The following is a 20,188-nucleotide window of genomic DNA, read 5'->3' on the forward strand; positions in this document are numbered from 1 at the left end:
GATGACATGGTTAAGTTTTGCAATACAGAATTTTTCAGATATTTCTGAAATAGCTCAACAAATAAGTCGGGAACATTTCGAATACAGTGTTTTTCGAAATGGTCCTTAAATAATTGTAAAGATAATTAAAATTAAATTCGAATTAAGGTTTGGTTACGGAATTTCAGAATATGCAGAAGGCTACAAAATATATAAATATTAGAAACATTTAACAGATCACAGTTTGTTTCTGTTGCAAAATTCCAGCTCCTTTATCTAGACAGTTTAGGCTCGTACTTGTTAACAAATCTGACTACGGAACTAGTAGAGTCATTAAAAACGACCTATAATGAATTTCCGGGACTGCTGATAGAGGGATCATGGCGAGATGGAATGTCTTAAGTTCATGTAGAGTCGCCAAGATTATGTGCAAGAACCCTTATCACAGATTATCCAACATACAAATAGACAGAACTAACAACTAAAATATATCAAGGATATAATTAGAACCCATTTTACAACAGTAGAAAAGGGTGTCGTTGAAGGTAAAAATTCGACCTGTGGTCGATAGACATCTCCACCTAATATCTTCGAGGTTCCGCTCACATTTAATCCCTTGGATTAATATTTAATATTATTAACAATATCATCAAAAGGAGGTCTTTCATCTAAGGCTGTCGATTAGTTTACCTTGGTACTGTTTTTTAAGTGGCGGGTTCCAAACCCAGCGCACAACCCTGTGGAAGGGATGTTTGGCCTTCTAAAGTGATGTTTTAGGCTACCCAGAGGAATAACGAATAACTGTGCAAATTTACACGTCTTTCCGTGTTATGTTCGAACGTTCAGGGAGTACATAACGAAATAGCTTTTCACTTTTTATGGCTAAATGGCAAACAATATGCCACATAAAATTTTAACCATAATAAAATATTTCGAAAACTCTACATAGTTGGCTTTCGAACTTGTCAGCTGCATGCTTTTGCCGCTAGACCACTCTTCGTTGCGGCAAGTTGACCTATCGCTCGGAACAGTGTGCAAGAAATGTTAATTGTTATTTTGGCTTAATTTTTATGCGCTTTTTAATAATTTTCCAGCACAGTTTTCTCGGTGCGAGCCACTAATGATTTCTACCGACTTTTTCACACCTAACAACTTTTCATAGTCGCATAAAGTGCGTGCGAGTGTTGCCGCTGCTGCTGTTGTGATTTTAATTTTTGGCATTGTTTGGCTGATAGCACACACAGCTCGTGAACGCACATACACGCATGCATACATAACAACGTGCACAGATATATGTACGGACTAACTTTACTTCAGCTGAAAATAAACCGTATGCAGCAAGCGGAGCTGCGTTTAAGTCCAAAACGAAAGACTGAAGCGCGAAACCTGCAGAACCAGTCTTCATTCGCTTTGGCAATACCTCCGCCACTGTTGTTGTTGCTGTTGCCAACGCTGCCACTACCGCTAGCACTTTGACACTGACAATGCTTGTGTCGGCAGTGAAACAACCTCTGCAACAACAGCCGAAGCCGAATGACAGCAACAACAAGCCAATGGCAGCAAAAAGAAATGCGAAATGCTATAATGGACAAATACTATTTGGCTGCTGGCAGCTTTGTTGCCATATGGAGAGTATGTGCTTGCGCTACCGTTGCGGTTGTTTGGCTGTTCGGCAGCTTTGGTGTTGCTGGTATGGGGCTAGCGCTCACTCTTACTGCCTTGTTGCTGCTGCTGCTGACGCTACCGCTGCGACTGCGTCTGCCATGTGCGACTAACAATGGCTTGGCGCGCGCAGCTGACGTCGCTGAAGAAGAGTGTAGACGCTATATAAATTGTTGAGACTATTGGAAAATTGTATCATTTCATCCTTTCACGTCTAAACGGCAACACAACCCGAGCAACGACATAAGTGGTAGAGCGGTGCGCTTTTTTCGTACGATCCCGTTATTGTTGTGTGTGGATTGATTAATATCGTTTAGTTTATTACGAGCCAAAAAAATAATTGGAGTTAAAAGAGAAAGTGCATTCAACGAAAAGTGTGCAAGTTCAAAGGTTAAGTTCACAGTTTCGAAAAATCGAAAGCCAAAAGTTACGCAATAAGTCAAAAAGGACTTAAAAACATAAACAAATAATACAAAAGTGTTTGCAAAAATGTCACAAATCAAAGCAGTTATCGGTGTCTTGTGTTTAATCACAGTTGCTGCCGCACTTCCCGCCGAGGAGACACGCGGTCATGCGCGCAATGCAGTTAGCGGAGACAATGACATCATGGATAGCATCTACAGCGATTGCTTGCGAAAGGATTCGGTGTCTTGTGTCAAATATAAGCTCTTCAATTTCGTGGACAAAGTGCTCTCCGCTCGCGAGCAGTTCTCGCTGACCGAAGGTGTGACGGTGGTGCGTTCGCCCGATGCGCCTGCCACCGAAGCTGCACGCTCCATCTCTGGCGACGAATCATTCGAGTCGTTGGCACTCAACCGCATTTCAAGCTTCTTAAACACCCACACCATTAAGGTCGAATTGAAGGGTGCGGATATTGTGCAGGCAGTCAGCTCAACTGGACGTGCGCTCGAAGATGTCTCCGAATCATTGTTCGGTGGTAATGACGATCCCAACGCACCCGAAGAGAGCCGTGGCAAGAAGAAGAAGGCTGCTAAAATTTTGGGCCCCATTCTTGCTTTAGTCGCATTGAAGGCCGCCGCCCTGTTGCCACTGTTGTTGGGCGCAATCGCTTTAATCGCCGGCAAGGCTCTGCTCATCGGTAAAATCGCTTTGGTGCTGTCCGCTGTGATCGGTCTGAAGAAACTGTTGTCTCAAGAGAAACATGTCACCTACGAAGTGGTCGCCCACCCACATCACAGCGCATCCCACTCCGTCAGCCACGACTCGTACGGCAGCGGCTACAGCGCCGACGCCGGTTCGTCTGGCTCATACGGCAGCTCCGGCCATGGTGGCTGGGGACGCTCACTCGATGCACAAGACTTAGCCTATGCTGCCCAAAAGCCACAAGCATAAGTTGTTTGTAGTTAAGGGGAAGAATAAGGGACTTTACAATGACATTTGGCAGGGGAATAATTTGGAGCTTAAAATCCCAACGACAAACACATCAACGATTAGCACGAAATTCGGACCAGTGGACAGGCAATACGATTGGCAGCAAGCAGCAGAAAATATTTGAAAAAGCCGCTCTAAACTTTCGGCGTGTACGCATGCGATCGTTGGGAAAAGCGCAGCTGCCAAGGTCGAAGCCCAACTAGACACAATGAGAACGAAAGCCACAAGACACAAAATTAAACAAAACAAATCTTAATTATATTAATTTATTTGCTAATTAATTTATTTAATTTATTACATACTATTACTTCCATTAAAAAGATACAAAATCGAAACGACTCGTAGCCTTGACCATTTGGATCAGTGGATACACGAAGTAAATATATAAAAAAAATTATTTAAAGATATGAAAACAACGAATACATAAATACTCTAAAAAACGCATATATATAAAAGAGTTTATTGAAAACCTAAAAAACTACGTGTGTGCATTTTATAACTTAAATTAATTACATATTTTTATACATATTTAATCTACAAAGTAATTTATTTATTTTGTTTTAGTAATTTTTCTTTTAAGCTAAAGCTAAATCACAAACTGTTTAAGATTATGTAAAAATTAGCAGACAAAATGAGAGACGAAGTCGGTACCTTAATATATTTATAAATTTTTTCACCCTTTTTGCACAGCAGGCACAACTAACACTTAGCAGTGCTTAAAGGGAGTTGCTTTTGGCGTTTAGGTTGTTTGCGCGGCGGTTCTTTGTGCGCTGACCTGTGCTGATTGGCTGGAAAGACGGCGAGCAGCAGATCAACTAGCTTAACACCTGCCGCAGCGAATACTTACTAGCTACACATTAACACGCACTTACTACACATAATATGTAGCACACGAAGTGCAACTAACTGTTTTTAACTTCACCTTTCTTTCACTTGCAGCTCAAGTTCTTAAGGCTCGAGTACTGGCATCCCCAGTAAGCTTGCACCGCAACATAAACTTACTAGAAGCACACGTACATTTAAACTTTCCTATTTTTCCAACACTTTCTTCATTTCCATTCTTCATATCTAATCTGCTCTCACTTAACGCACTTTCAGCTAAGCTCACTTCTCTCACGAACATTGACTACTGCACCTCTTCGCTCATTACTACAACGCACACACAACAGAGAACTGATATTCGATACTCACTCAATTCTCACTCACTTATTTTTCTCTCGCCTCCATAGAGGCTCTGTCATGCTATCCTTTAAAACTACTATCTGAGGCTGTTCTTGCCACACTTAAGCTACGCTTTAATACTTCGTAATATATCTTTAGCTTTCTCTTGTACAAATTTCTTTACTATTCTTACTTTAGCTCTCACTCTTACAAATCTATTTACAATCTCTACATATAATTTTTTTAATTATAATACTATATTTTCAGTTAAAATTCTAGTCTTACGTATAAACATACAAACATACTTATAAAATGCGTGAGTTTGGAATAAAAAAAACCATAACTTTTTTAACTCTATAATACAACTACTTGAAATAAAAATACTCAATATGCTTTAAGTACTACATCTAATTTCATAAGCTTATGCACAAACTCAACTATAACTCAATATTCCAAAACTCTGCATTTCACTTTTTCACTTCACCTTCCTATACTCCTTCTTTAACTACTATACATTATAAAAGAGTTCATAGTTTCGATCAAAATCGCCATAACTTGCCATAGGTTTCGAACTAAACTGCCCCCTCACATTTTCACATTTCTTACACATTTTCTAACACTCAATTTATATCTCTCTCAAACTCTTTCGCTATGTGTTCCTTCATACTACCGGAAAACTATACATAACTTTTAACTACATTCATTTATATTATCTTCTTCTCTACCACCACTCTCACATTTAAATGCTCAGGCTACTGAGCCTCTTTCGTTACATTTCTCGAACATACTCAAACTTCATTTTCCTAATTTCATAAATCTTATGCTCATATCTTTTCTTCTACTAACGAGCACTCACTACTTAAAAATTACTTTGACTTTGCTACATTTAACTATATTCTACCTCTCTTGCTCTACTTCGTTTCAAACTGCTCTCACCACTAATTTCACATTTTCTCACACTTTCACTCTCGTGTCTCGCGCACACTACCTATACTACTATCTCTTTCGCTCAGATTCTGAGTGAGTCACTTATTATTACTTCATTAAGTACTCATTTACTCAATCAATGAGCATTAATAAATATCCACAAGTTACACAATAAATATAACGATAGTCATTTAAGTATTTATTGATTTCATTCTTATCTATTTAAATGAGTCTACTTTATGTGTATAATACATCTACATATACCTAAATATATATTTAACATATATATATATAATGAGATAAATGAAGTAGTCCTTTTCAAACCTAATGTAAAACGAACTGTAAATGTTAAAATGCTATAAACCAACAAAGAATATCTGATGTATTCGAAAATATGTTGAGAGCACACACTAAAATCTCAAAAAAAAAAAAAAATAAACGATACAAAATATTATAGAAAGCAAACTGTACAATTAGTATTTGTATTTATGTTATTAATGTCACGTTGTCATGCATGCATTTCATTCAAATATGAATAAAAATCCCAAAAAAAAATTAAAAATTAAAATAAAATTTTAATTCACGATCATTTGAGATGGACCAAAGTTGGAGATATTTTGAGAGTGAGAGCTTATTTGAGGATTTAACGGTACGAGTGAGTGAGTTACAAGGCTGAGTATTCATATTTTTAACTACAAATAGGTAAGCAGCTCAGTATTACATGAATGAAAACAGTTAATTAACTGCAATTTTGAAGAAATTACTTTTCTGGCTCCAGAAAGGTTTAAAAAAGCTTTTTTGATAAATAAAATACCCTGTAAAAGTTCGGCTTATAATTTCTGTTACACGAGTTCAGTAACCTTTCCAAATTTAGCGAAAAGCCGTTACTGAGTTTAATGCTTTGTTTTCTGTGTTATAATAAAACCCATTTAATCGATTTCTCTTGAGCCTTGAGGTGTCTTTATATTCTAATCAAAAATTAATTAAATGCCGCTATTGTCTAAGCCGTCTGCGGAGAATGATGGAAATTCAACGCATATTCTGCAAAGAAACGGAGAGCAATTATCATATATTTAACACTTTCACCGGCTCTTATGACGAATAGAAACTAGTTTCGTGAATGTAATATTTCAATTAATATTTTTTTAATTAACCGATTAACAAATTTAGCTTCAAAAATTGATAATTAACCTTTGTCTGTGGGAAATCGTGAAAGTTTGCAGCTTAAAAATTATATATGATAATAAAATAAGCTGACTACTGATTGTCTGCAGCCACCTGAACTATGAATTTCACATGTATTCGTGGCATTATGCAATTTCTCTGCATATATTTCCATATACATATGCTTGTCAAGACGAATAAGCTACGGCGCTGTCAGTATCACACTTTCATCTAATGAAAGTGTTGGAATTTCTTGAGCAGCATTGAAAATCTAATTAAAATTCCAAATATTGCGGTGAAATTTGGCTAAACAAACAAACAAGTTTAAGAGCTTATGTAAATATAGTACACACTGCACAGATACAAATCAAAATGAAAGCAGAGCTTTGAACTAGTAAGCGCTTAGCCACATTTGAGCGTCATAATTTCCAGCCTTTGCTTAAAAAAAAAAACAAAAAAAGGTAAAGAAATCATTCGAAAGTTCCGCTGTTTATAATGAATTATGCGAATGCCATTTCACTTCGACAATAACTATTTAGTAAAGCAGTTGACAATGTGGCTAAGCCGAAGATGCTTTTGTAATGCAAAAATGCCGTAGTAAAACTCTGCGTCAACTACTTGCATAGCACTGATTTCACTTTTCACAATTCCAAGAGGTATTTAATTAAAATATTTATGGATAAAAATGTGCAGAATAATGGAAATAAATGCCAATCATGGACACCTATACAAACATAGAGACGTATCTGAGATTGTGCGCATTCGAGTCTTCAACAAAAAACAAAAAACAAAAAAAAACAATAACAAACCAAATCACGTTGACCAACTCTGAAGCACCTGTTGACCGGTGTGTAATGAATAGACCATGAGTAAACAAATGTTTTGTGTATACACATATATAATACTTTACACACTTAAGAAGTAGTAGTACAGGCATGTTTACGTCTGTAAGCTTTCGTGTTGGTAGTGAAAGTAAACGCTAAATGTTGTGAGATATGAGTTTAAATTGATATGTTTGCCACAGATTTATGATAATTTAGTGGGTCGGATCATTTAGAGGCCATAAAAAGTCCGGTTTTTAAAGTGACATTTTTAGAATAAAACACATTGTAGACAATTCGCTCATGAGTATATTTAGGTGTTATTTAAGAGTCTCTTTCATGATCGAATCAGTCAAAATGGTGAAGGAATCCATGTGACTGTGAAACCACAGTGGCAGTGGCAGTCGCAGCTGATACCTTCCATCTGACGTGCAAAGTAGCGTCAGTAATTCTTAACTGTAATTTTTAACTATAAATAAACAGAAGATCGTTTATTCTATATGAAACTCAGAAGGTTAATGAATACTAGAAATGATGTCTGAACTTTGAAATCGAGTTTCAGTGCAAAATTTGTGCACATTTTTAATAATGTAGAAGTACAAAAATCAATATTATTACTCATAACTATATGTGGACCACTTAGAACATTTTTCCATACATTACAAAATAGTTTTGGTGCAGTCGTGTACGCAAATTGGAAAAGCATGATTATCAGAAAAAGCGCTTCAAAGTTTTCATAAAATTCCACATTCAGGAACTCAAACTAAGTTTACATAAAAATACTAAGATTGAGAAGCAGAGTATTTATTTTATCACAGTAAGTGTCTGTAGAAAGACATATTTTTCGAATTTGTCAACAATTAGTCGAGGGTTACAGTAATGCGTCACTATTTTTACAAGAAAATTGCTCTTTTCAAAATATATACTTGTATATTATCAGATCACTAAAATCTTGTGTTATTTTCTTCAATTTTATTTTTTCACATCATCGAGTATATCTTTTTCTTTGGAGTTTTTCTAATCACTTGTAAGTGTATATAATGTCATAAGAAATATTAATGTTTAATAAAGCGGATTTCAGACCAAGTGTCGGCTCAAAGCAATACTACAGGGGCATCTGTTGACCATTACAGATTAAGAACACCAGCTATGTAAAATGTTATTAATCAACTAAATAGGTCATCAATAATCGCAAAATATTCAAAAGAGTAGAAGAAAGAATTGTTCATCTGTTAAAATTATTTATGTATATGTTATAATTCATGTATAGTAAGTGTGAGAAAGCAAGTTAAAACCGAATACAAATTTTTAACGCCAAGCAAAAACATAGAAAATAAAAAGCAAAACAGAACAAAAATTTCACGCAAATGTAAAACAAAACACACAACAATTAAGCAAAAAGAACAAGCACACTTAGTCAGAGGGTCGGTATTTATGTCAGCATATAACACGCTCCCAATGCTGACGCCTTCAGCTTAGGTAGAAATGTTCCGCACAGCGGAAGCTTCTTATACTTGTAGAATCAAGCCTTCTTCTTGTTTTTTGCTCTTTATTGGACAGTTTAACTGTTCACTGCTTGCATACGCAAGAATCTTTAGTGAGTTCTTTCGTTTTGTTTCTACTTATTTAGTAAATTGTATTTGTAAACACATTCACATACAAACGTATGCTTTGGTGACATAAAATTATGAAACTCACATATGTATAACACTTTTCCTTCCGTTCTACGGCCTTATAGTGCGACTCTCGACGGCTTCAATTTCCTACGACTGAGACAGCAATACCCTTAAGAAGTGTGTGGCTATTAGACTTTGTTTTTGCTGTTGCATGCAATATTTTGAATAAAACGCCACTGTTATTAGGCAGTGTCTTCTGTTTTAGCAACAGTTGACCAAAGTGATAAATTCATCAAAAATTTAATATTATTTATCTAGTATCCCCATTTAGGGTAATGAAATCATACGAAAGTATGAGAAAATACAAAAATTTTGGAAAAATGGAATGTATGAAGCACAATTATTTTTTGAAAAAAGTTTACTGTTACAAAATTGTAACTTTATAGTAATGTTGGGTAAGACAGCAAAGAAATAGTTTCAAGTCCGAGGCTGACTTTTGTAAAGGCAAGATTGGAAACCAGATAAAATACACCCAGGGCACCCTTCTGAACAATGCTAAATGGTTAAACAATGGTGTGACGAATAAAAAAGACATCGCATCAGCAATCTACCGCCACTCGACCAAGGCAAAGTAAAAATAACTTATGAACAACAAAATTCTAGGAACGCAATGAGTTTCCGGCTGAGCTGTTTAGTTTCAGCGCCGAGGACCTGAAAGCACACATTATTGCTAAGCTTTACATTTTTAATGATTGGAATATGAGTGTGTGAGACGCCGCGGTCTGCGCTGATTATTGCGGCATTAACTTTATTTATATTACATTTAAGGTTCTTTCGATAGCATTGCATGTTAAGCCCATTGTAAATATATGATTGGGTCTTATCAATATGGCTTTAGACCTTGTAAGTCCACCATAGACCAGATTTCCCCAATATCAAATCCTGGAAAAGATCGCACCAATCGACATTCGACAGCAATGACAAGAGCTGCCTTTTTGACATCAGATATGATTGTGTTATAAGTCAAAACTCATGCTGTAATGCAGAATGACATTGAGCACAACCATCAGCTCCGTCAAAATATGGTAGGCCCTCTCCGAGCCGCTCGATACCAGGCGAGGTCTTAGGCAGAGTGATTCTCCCTCGCCCGCCTTCTTCCATATGGCTCTTTGAAAAGTGAGACTCGCCGCTAATCTGAACCACAGTTTGAGCAAAGAAACCGGGACAAAGTGCATGCAAAGCTTTCCCACGACTTAGGAACTACATCGTTACTGTTGGCAGCTATATATTTGATAACGAGAAGGGCTTTGTAACATAAATTCCTACATCAATCACCATGAAGATAGAATAAATATCTCTTACCAACTAGACAAACTTCGGGATCGGAAGGCAATTAGGAAATAATTCGCTATCTCAACGAACAAAAATTACAGTCTGTAAGTCTTTCATCATTCCCGTCCTATTATGGCCCAGGAACATAGACGATGAGGAACCGAGATGAGAAGCACTTGGATCATTCGAGAGCACTGTCCTCTGCAATTTTTTCGGAGCCATCCTCGTGAGCAGTGAACATCGAAAAAGATAGATCCACTGTATAAAAACAGCACATATAAATACAAAGAATGCTCTGTTTAGGCAGTGTCGTTCAAATGGAAGTATTGCTCCCTCCTTCGATTTGAGACCCATGGACGTCCAGGCATCCAATAGAAAGACTTATGCGCTTGGGATGTACACTTCTTATCAGAGTTTTACCGCTTGCTCTAGTTTTCGTCATAGATTTATTTTTGACTTTTCTCGATCCCATGCGTTATAGATGCATATACCAGTTTTGTCGAATCAGGCCGCAATTTGTTATTGTTTGAAAATTAATTGCGTAATTTCCCGAATTACTCGCGTGTTGTATCCCAAGTAAGAATCTTACTTAGAGTTTGCGATTTCCTCAGTTTCATATTCGAGTTCCATCATAAATAATATTTTCTTTCGTATATTGTATTTATCTTTTTATAATTGCATACCTATCTGTTATGCACTGATTGCTGTTTTATTCCGCCCTTAAAGTCGCAGATTCCCCCAGAACTTCACGTTTTTCCCACGAAATCGCTTTATTTGCCACAATCGTTTCACAAATAAAATTATCTCAATCGACGCGCTATGATAACTGTTTCGACGCTTTTATTACCCACTTTATATTTTTACTGCCTTATTGCGCCGTTTAACCAGCACGGTTCATAAAGCGATCAAAATGAAAGACTCAAGCAGCAAACCTGATTTTAGTGCGGCCTCTGCTGGTCCACTTAAGTGCAATTGACAGCGTTTATAACCTTGTAAAGTGCATGTTCTGTTCATGCATTGTTTACTGCTCTATCCTCAAAAGAAAAAATATCTTAGTTGCAACGGCAGGAGCTATGTGGTTGTTGCAATTGTGGGCTTTGGGCTCTGGAGCATAATCAAATCCAATGTTTACAGAAAATGTGACATGCTCTACTAAAACAATGAGGCAGAGCTACGAAAAGTCGCTGTTAGGAAAATTGCGTGTATCAACAAACGAATAGGTGCACAATGCACCCACACTTGCATACACATGCACACATACTCGCATGCAGGGGATGCGGTTAAGGCGTGGGGATCCATGTAAACGTTAATGACTGTTAATTTGACTGGTTTGGCTCAGCGCTATTCGAATAATTTCACTGTCATTGCTGCAAAAATGACGACATGCAACTTGCAAGTAACAACAAAAACTGCAATGAAAATCGGCTCGAAAGACAAAAGCAATTTTTGTGTTTGCATGTAAGCGGCTTTTTACATATATATACTTGTATATATATGCTTGTGTGAATTTTCCTTCACATAAGGCTGAAAGTGTGTCAGGAGAACAAAATCATCGGCGACGCCGCGTATGCGAAGACTCATGCAATGTAAAGTGGAGTGAAGCGCGGCAACAACAGAGCTGTGAACAAAAATAAAATTTGTTGTTGAATCAAGTCAAGCCGTCAGAACCGCCAGAGCACCCAACTAAAACAACTACAAAAGCTGTTTCAAGTCCAAACTGATAAAAAAATTTAATTGAAACTGAAGCCGAAGTCAAAAGCGAAATTCTTCGTCGGCTAATTTTTACAAGCTCAGTGATTCCGAAGCTTGCTTGAGGCACCATTGGCGTTGTTGCTTCACATTTGTTTCGCTATGCGCTAGGAAGTGTATGGACCATATCATCAGCTCACTGCTGGCAACAAATTACCACATTTAGTTTTCGTTGTTTGGTGGCTGCCGCTTGCGCGTTCTTCTGCAATTGGTTTTTATATTAGTGATATTAGTATGTACGTGGGGGCTCGTGAATCAAGAGAGTTACACGAAAAAATGTCTATGTAGCCTTTTGATATGAATCATTCTGTTCATATGTATATTGCAACTAACTACACTGGAAGCATACAGTTGAAATTGTTATATTTGTAATTAAACGAGTCCAAAACAGACACCATGCAGCTGAGGTACCAATATACAACAAGCTGCCACAAACTGTAAGCGGGTTTTCATTGAAAAGTCTACCTTTCTTGTTGTCCGAATATTCTGTTTTGGTTTTTTTTGTTGAACAAAATAAGCTGTACTGTCTTATGATGATTTCGTCCGATTCAGGAAGGTACGTTCTTCGTTGCATAACGACAAAATCCGTGGAATAATATCTGATTTCTTATTTACAAACTTGAGCATTCTTTGAAAAGCGAAAACATACATATGTGTTGTATATTTATTAATGTTTCCTTTCTAAACTAATAAAAAAGAAAATATTATCTTTTAGAAGATTTTCCTTTTAGTTAAGAGAAAAAAAATTATTTTGAGTAGTTTTTAGGCAAAGTTTTGAGTTTTGAATACGAATTTGTGGTAAGAGCGAACCCCTGTTTATGCGCCTAATGTGTTCCTTTAACTGTTTTTGCAGGTTATTACAGGAAAATGAAATTTACCACCATTTACGATGATCATCCAAGATTGTCTATTATCTGACTCAACTCACTGAAGTTATAATAATGCCATTATTTGTAAAAAAATGATGGCTCCTAGATTTCATTTTCAGATAAGTATTGTAAGTACGAGTACCGAATAAGAATAAAATCGATGAAGTCACATTTGGGTTATGCACAAATAGAGATGTGTACGGCATATAAAAAGCGGCATTTGAGGTTCAATTGGGTATATTGGGTAATAATAACACTGAACGTTTAATAGCCGCGCCCCCATTCAAATTTTATGTTTCACTGTTTACGTACACGTTTCAACACTTATGAACCCACGTGTGACATGCAAGACGGTAAGCTAATTTCGTATAGTAGACGGAAGAGGTAATAAAACACATACATAAGTAAACGCAAGCAGAAGCAACCGAACATTGGGGCGAGTGAAGCGAGTAACGTCGATATGTGCTCGGCGCATGCATAGCGAATGCGCAGCGGTGGAAGCCACCAAGCGCCAGTGAAGCTTTCGAGACGAAGATGCATTGAGGCGGCGAGGTATCACAGACAATGCACTGAAATTCACTTTTTCCGCACGAATCTTTGATTTTGCTTTTCTTGAACGGCTATTTTCTCTTTTTCATTGAGGAGTAGCGGCGACAGCGGAAACACCGGCAGATTTGTAGTAACGAATGTTTCAGTTGATTTCTATAATGTTGCTGTTGCTGGATGCACCAGCAAAAAAGCTTCACAGCAAAGACGCTGCATATAAATTTCTCCTTCATTAGTCGGCGTGACATTTATGCCGTTATCAAGTGTCAAATTGTGCGCTTTGAAGCGCATTACAGCTCGAACAGCTGCTAATTCACGACAACTTCGCTTAGCATTACAGCGTTTGTCTCTCCATTTACCTGTTTTCCACTTTTTCCACTACGCGCCGAACAATTGGGCCAATAGAAGAGCACTACGGTTGGTTGGTTGCACCAGCCGTTGCACCAGCTGTCTGAATGAACATATGAATGAGCGGCTGGTCGCTTGCGCGGCGTCAAGTTCATTAGCCGTTTTCCATATTTAGGTTACTTGCTACAATTTGTTGCCAATGGCTTGTATTGACTGTGCGTGATGCACTTTAGTACCGCAATTTGCAATTCGCTTTGCCTTAATGGCTTGCTCACTCGTACTCGTTCAATGAGGTGCTTCCTAACAAACGCTTATGACTCGTTGTTTTCGCTTTTGTGTTGCAATTAGTATTTGGCAAAGAAGATTGTGGCGCTTAAATATCATAAATTAAGAGAATAGTTTCAAATATTATGTCATGTAAGTAAGCGATACTGTGGCGCAAATTAATTATTTAAATATAAATCAATTACTTTGTTTTTATCGCTGTATAACCCATTTGCTCTTCAATGTTATAATATTCAAACCACACACATCCAAAAGAGTCGAAAAGAGTTCTTAAACAAACAGGACCAAAATATTTCCAAGCTCCAGCAACGTAAGGAAAGCCATTTGTTTGATGATTGGAACTTTTGTAAATTTTTAAAAAATGATTACCTTCTTACAACTCTTACACACAAATAAAAGACAAAATAATAATAATTATTCATCATTATTTATTTTGTCGCCTTCAAATGTAATAGGCATAGAGATGCCACCAAATGTAATAGACATAGATGCCAACGATTTTTCCAATCTTCGAAACATTTTACCAAAGCACCATAAGCACTTTTTGTAATAGCTTTAAGCTCCTTCAGCGAATTTTGTTTATCTCTTCGATCGTTTGAAAATACAGTGGTTGAGCGATAGCATTCATTGCGCTTTTGGCATTAAGTTCGGTCAGAATCGTGGCTCAATCCGATTGTGCATTATCATCGTGTAAAACTAGAGAATTGTTGTTCCAGAATTCCGGCCGTTTTTCAAGAATGTTCTCACATAAACGCCCTATTACGGCTTAACATAACTCCGCATTGACCGCTTGTTCATCCGGAACAAATTCATGAAGCACCAATTTTTGAGCGGCTTTGGTGAGTTTTTTTAGTTTCGGCTTGTTTTTTTTCCTCCATTCCGATGATTGTTGACTTGTTGTTAATGTGTAATCGGAATTCGTTCTATCAAGTATATCCAAAGAGACCTGCTTACTGTACTCTTTTTAAAAAAAATCAGCTTTGTCGGGACGAGTCGTGCAAGAACGCGAACGGAATTGGGAGAGATGTCGAGCTCTCTTGTCATCTCTCTAACACTCGCCTTACGATTTTCAATCACCATATTTTCATTAGTTGAAGAAGTCGAAGGTCGACCGGAGCGAGGCATGTCTTCAGCGATCTCTCGACCGTCTTTGAAGGCTTTGTATCACTCGTAGGCTTGTGTTTTTGATAAAACTGAATCACCGTAAGCTTTTTCCAAAATTCGCACCGATTCTGCAATATTAATTTTGTTAGAAACACAAAATTTTAGACAAATTCTTTCTTTGCTATTTTTATCCATTGTAAAAATCGCATCGCACTATTGATTTGACCGACTTAAGCAGCTGCTGTAAGCTAACTGGTTGACAGTTCGCGCTCATATTTGGCATAAATTAAGGGAAATATTAACCTGATTTTACCCCTTTTTGTCACAAGAGTATACTATTATCAAATACTATTATTGAAAGTATGACATACTATACCTCAAAGGCACTATTTAAATAGCATTATATGAATATGTTAGCTGGTACTTGATTTGTGTACTGGAATGTGAAAGACTCGTATGTAATTTAAAATTGTGTTGTATTGGAAGTAGGCGTGATTTTAGTGCGATCACGTTCATTTACACAATGTAACATAGAAACGTCAGATTTTTGTTATGAATTTCCTTTAAATTGGTTGAGTAGGTCCGGGGATATGTGATTTCACCTAAATGTGTTATCGGCAATTTCGATCCGGCTCTTACTTGTATAAAGCCCTCTTTTATCGTTTTTGGCTTAAAATTGAATGTCTTTGGCACATTTATTAAGATATCTCATTTTTTACTAAGTTATCACTTGCACCGATACGTATTTTGCATATAACAATGCATCTTTGTGCCTAAGGTAGATAAAATTTGAAGAAAACTTGACTTAGCCCCCATATAACTAATATCAGGATTTCCGAAGATTCTGCTGACTTTACTGCATGTGACTGTAGTGATTGTATGTGAGATACTTAAATGAAACCCAACGAACATTTTTTTAGCACCTGTTATAAGTTGTTCTGCGTTGGAATTCGAAGTTGACGAAACGAAATTATCTACGACTTCAAAGTTATGACAGTGACGCGGGAGCAACAGTGACGTCGCGAGTGCGACGACTGTTTGTTTGATGAGAGGAGATATTTCCTCACATGAGTGAACTTCTACACATGACTCCATCCTCCTTCTTTACTTGTCTGTATTCGTACATATCACTATATTTTACCATATTTTATTATAACGAATATTTTCACAATTTAGTGCCATACCGTATATAACGGGTGATTTTTTTGAGGTTAGGATTTTCATGCATTAGTATTTGACAGATCACGTGGGATTTCAGACATGGTGTGAAAGAGAAAGATGCTCAGTATGCTTTGACATTTCATCATGAATAGACTTACTAACGAGCAACGCTTGCAAATCATTGAATTTTATTACCAAAATCAGTGTTCGGTTCGAAATGTGTTTATCGACAAATTTTGTTCAGCGATGAGGCTCATTTCTGGTTGAATGGCTACGTAAATAAGCAAAATTGCCGCATTTGGGGTGAAGAGCAACCAGAAGCCGTTCAAGAACTGCCCATGCATCCCGAAAAATGCACTGTTTGGTGTGGTTTGTACGCTGGTGGAATCATTGGACCGTATTTTTTCAAAGATGCTGTTGGACGCAACGTTACGGTGAATGGCGATCGCTATCGTTCGATGCTAACAAACTTTTTGTTGCCAAAAATGGAAGAACTGAACTTGGTTGACATGTGGTTTCAACAAGATGGCGCTACATGCCACACAGCTCGCGATTCTATGGCCATTTTGAGGGAAAACTTCGGACAACAATTCATCTCAAGAAATGGACCCGTAAGTTGGCCACCAAGATCATGCGATTTAACGCCTTTAGACTATTTTTTGTGGGGCTACGTCAAGTCTAAAGTCTACAGAAATAAGCCAGCAACTATTCCAGCTTTGGAAGACAACATTTCCGAAGAAATTCGGGCTATTCCGGCCGAAATGCTCGAAAAAGTTGCCCAAAATTGGACTTTCCGAATGGACCACCTAAGACGCAGCCGCGGTCAACATTTAAATGAAATTATCTTCAAGAAGTAAATGTCATGAACGAATCTAACGTTTCAAATAAAGAACCGATGAGATTTTGCAAATTTTATGCGTTTTTTTTTAAAAAAAAGTTATCAAGCTCTTAAAAAATCACCCTTTAGATGCATGCACTATCCATAGTTGAAAAGGCTTACAACTGCAATATTGCATATAACAGACATTTGTTAGAAAAATTATAATTATTAGATATGTATATACATCTTCGTACTGTACCTGTACATCTTCGTATTTTATGCTACACTCCTCTAGTTTTTCGTTCATTACCAACACAACTTGAGCGAGCCTAAAAGTATGCTAAAAAATTATATTACGCACAATTTCATAGCATGAAACCAGGCTGCTAGTAAAAGCAGGATAGGGAAAAAATGAATTAAGAGGCATTTAGCATATAGTAGACAATATCATAAAATAAAAGAAAAGAAATTAGCTCGCTCTTATTGTTTTCCTGTGAAGAATTTCTAACGAGCAATTTAAACGAATAAAACACAATTGTCCTTGTACATATTTATAAATGTTCAAATTCCTACCAAACATGCCTTAATAAACAAGGATATGTGCACATATGTACATATGTATGTATATGTAAAACTCTTGGCTCACATTTCAAAGAATTCAATATAAAAGTGTCTATATGTCTCCACTCACAACAGGTATTCCAGTAGTCGTTGCTTCTCGATGACAATTTCTGTTTCTGACAATCAGACAATGACAATCGTACCATCCCCCGCCTGTAGACGATTTCAATATCCGACGATGCTAAAAATCAAACGCTAAGGAATTTTCTGATCTGCACATCAGAAGCAAAAAGTGATAACAAATCGCCTTGTCGATTTACAACATTTTTCAGAGAATTTCTTGGAGGCTTATAATGCCTAATTGACTGCTGCTTATGAGAGCAAAGTTTCTATAACTTATTTCGTAAAACGTTCTGACGATAACTAGATGTATGTATATCCCCTCACAGCATTTGTTTAACCAAATACAATTGGTCTATTTGTGCAATAACTTAGAATATCAAATATGCATGTATAATTATAAAACAATATGTCCTCTCTGAACCACTGGATATCCTCGACAGGTACTTGCGGTTCTTCTTCTATCAAAGCCATGCATTCGTTTAGAAAATATTCCATAGTCTCTTCTTCTTGTACTTCTTGGCATCTTCTACAATAGTTGTCGTATCGTATACCCAGTTTGATAGCATGTCTGCCCATAGGACAGTCTACGAGCTCACTGTCCTATGGGCAGACATGCATGCAGGGTTGTTATGAAAATAAAAATAACTCCATAGGTCCCATATCTGGAACTGTTTGGAAAGCCGTATTCTAAAACACCAAATTTCATCAAAAAAAGACCAAAAACTGGATCATCGAGTTAGTGGGTCACAATATCTATTATAAAGGGACAATAATAGCAACAATATGTAGGCCGAAAACCGCTAAAACTATTGTAATTACTTTTGATTTATATAAATAAATACGTAAAAATAACGTAAACTTTTTTAATATGAATTAGGCGCATTTTAAGCTTTAGCATTAATTTAATTATATATCAAAAAAAAATATTTTGATATGTTATATTTAATGTTAAATATAGATATCTTGAAATGGATAGAAAAAAACCACAAAATTTATTCATTCAATCAAACAAATAAACGTGCCGTAATTTAAAAGAACTAAGTGTATGTTAACTTTATTGGGCCACTATATGTTTGTCGATTAAATATCTCGAAGTAGCCAGAGGTAGAGCTGCAAAATAATCGTCAGGACTATCGATAGTATCGATCGTTTATTTTGACTATCGATGATATATGCCTTAACTAGATTTTCCAACAATTCTCATAAAATTGCAAAATTTCAGTTACATAATAGTTCTACCAAGTGTGAAGTCTAATTTTGGATAACATTCCAGAAAGTCATGGCTACGGAAACTCAATACATGGAAGATATTAGCGGGTAAACTAATGCACATCGTGCAACTCATAAGCCCAATGCGTAACTAAGAGATGAACGATCACACAAATTCGGTTAGAATTGTCAATTGGGCTTTTAGAAGCTTTAACAGAAATCTCTGACAGCGCTGTCGGGTAATTAACCGGTGATTTAACAGGTTAATTTAGGTTGCTTGCAGGGATGGTAAACTCATCTTTGCATTCGTGTGGTTTCAAATTCGTAAGTACAGAAAATACAAATTACTATTTCTAAACAAAAACAATTGGATTATTGAGGTTTGTACTTTTCCGAAACGTATCCAAGAAGATGCCGTACAACATTCTGATCTGTTGACAATCTCAAACTCAATATGTAAAAGAAGATACTTATTTAGGACAAATGAAAAAAGTATATTAAATATTTGTACTTTTTGTTACACTTGAACGAGTTAGAAAAGGAAGCCGAGCTGTCACTTTTAGGCATATTTATATATTACAATTAAGTATGTTCAAAGATAGTACTGATCGTCTGTTCTTGCCAGGTGATCAGCTGATTTTCAAAAATTACAAAATTGGTTTCTTAAGAGGTTAGTATGGTAAAAAATTTTAAAAACATCGAAAAAAAATTTTTTGCTGCTTTGATTACTCGAAACCTTCCTTTGACTCAGATTGATTTTTTAAAAATGAGATCCGCCGCAAGGTCTTGTGCGCTCGAATCGCACAGCTGGATATCTTTAAACCCGTTTTCTCGAAACAGTGTTTTTTCAATTGATACCCACGATTCCAGCCAATCTCCTTGGCCGATTTGTCTAATTGTTTTTGGAATTTTCAGAAAAGACTTGGCTATCTAATTACCTATAATCATCATTGTTAATAATTACAATTAGTAACAAAAAACAGGCAAAAAAAAACAAAAAAATTAAAAGTTGCACTATTTTGATTTCAATGAATTGTTTCAGTCGAAGGTCATTAGATGCAAAATATTCATATGTACTTTAAAATATATTTTATCCCATTCGTTTGAGATCATCCAAAATGGTGAAATCGTGGGTACCACTTTTAAAGATGGCGTCTTCCGGTCATCCATATCCTCACCGGATATCAAGAAAAATTGAGAAAAAAAAAATTTCTCTGTACTATATGTATGTATGTAGAATAACATATAAAAAACCAAAACTCTCAAATAAAAATTTGTGTGAAAAAAAAAAATTATTAAAAAAAATGTTGATTTTACCATACTATCCCCTTATATAATATTGTTTTAAAACAATTCGGC

At 36.5% G+C, this 20,188-nt stretch overlaps 1 protein-coding gene across 1 annotated transcript; it reads left to right on the forward strand.

Moving 5' to 3' along the window:
- Positions 1-1,835: 1,835 nt before the first annotated feature.
- Positions 1,836-5,587, forward strand: LOC105221930 (uncharacterized). The gene has a single exon (XM_011199077.3). It carries the CDS (start codon positions 2,131-2,133, stop codon positions 2,992-2,994), a length of 864 nt encoding a protein of 287 aa, XP_011197379.1. The 5' UTR covers positions 1,836-2,130; the 3' UTR covers positions 2,995-5,587.
- The last annotated feature ends 14,601 nt before the right edge of the window (positions 5,588-20,188 follow it).

This window comes from Bactrocera dorsalis, chromosome 2 (genome assembly GCF_023373825.1).
Source record: "Bactrocera dorsalis isolate Fly_Bdor chromosome 2, ASM2337382v1, whole genome shotgun sequence".
NCBI lineage: Eukaryota > Metazoa > Arthropoda > Insecta > Diptera > Tephritidae > Bactrocera > Bactrocera dorsalis.

Coding starts and splice junctions, on each gene's coding strand:
- LOC105221930 (XM_011199077.3), top strand. CDS start 2,131: ATGTCACAAATCAAAGCAGTTATCGGTGTCTTGTGTTTAATCACAGTT.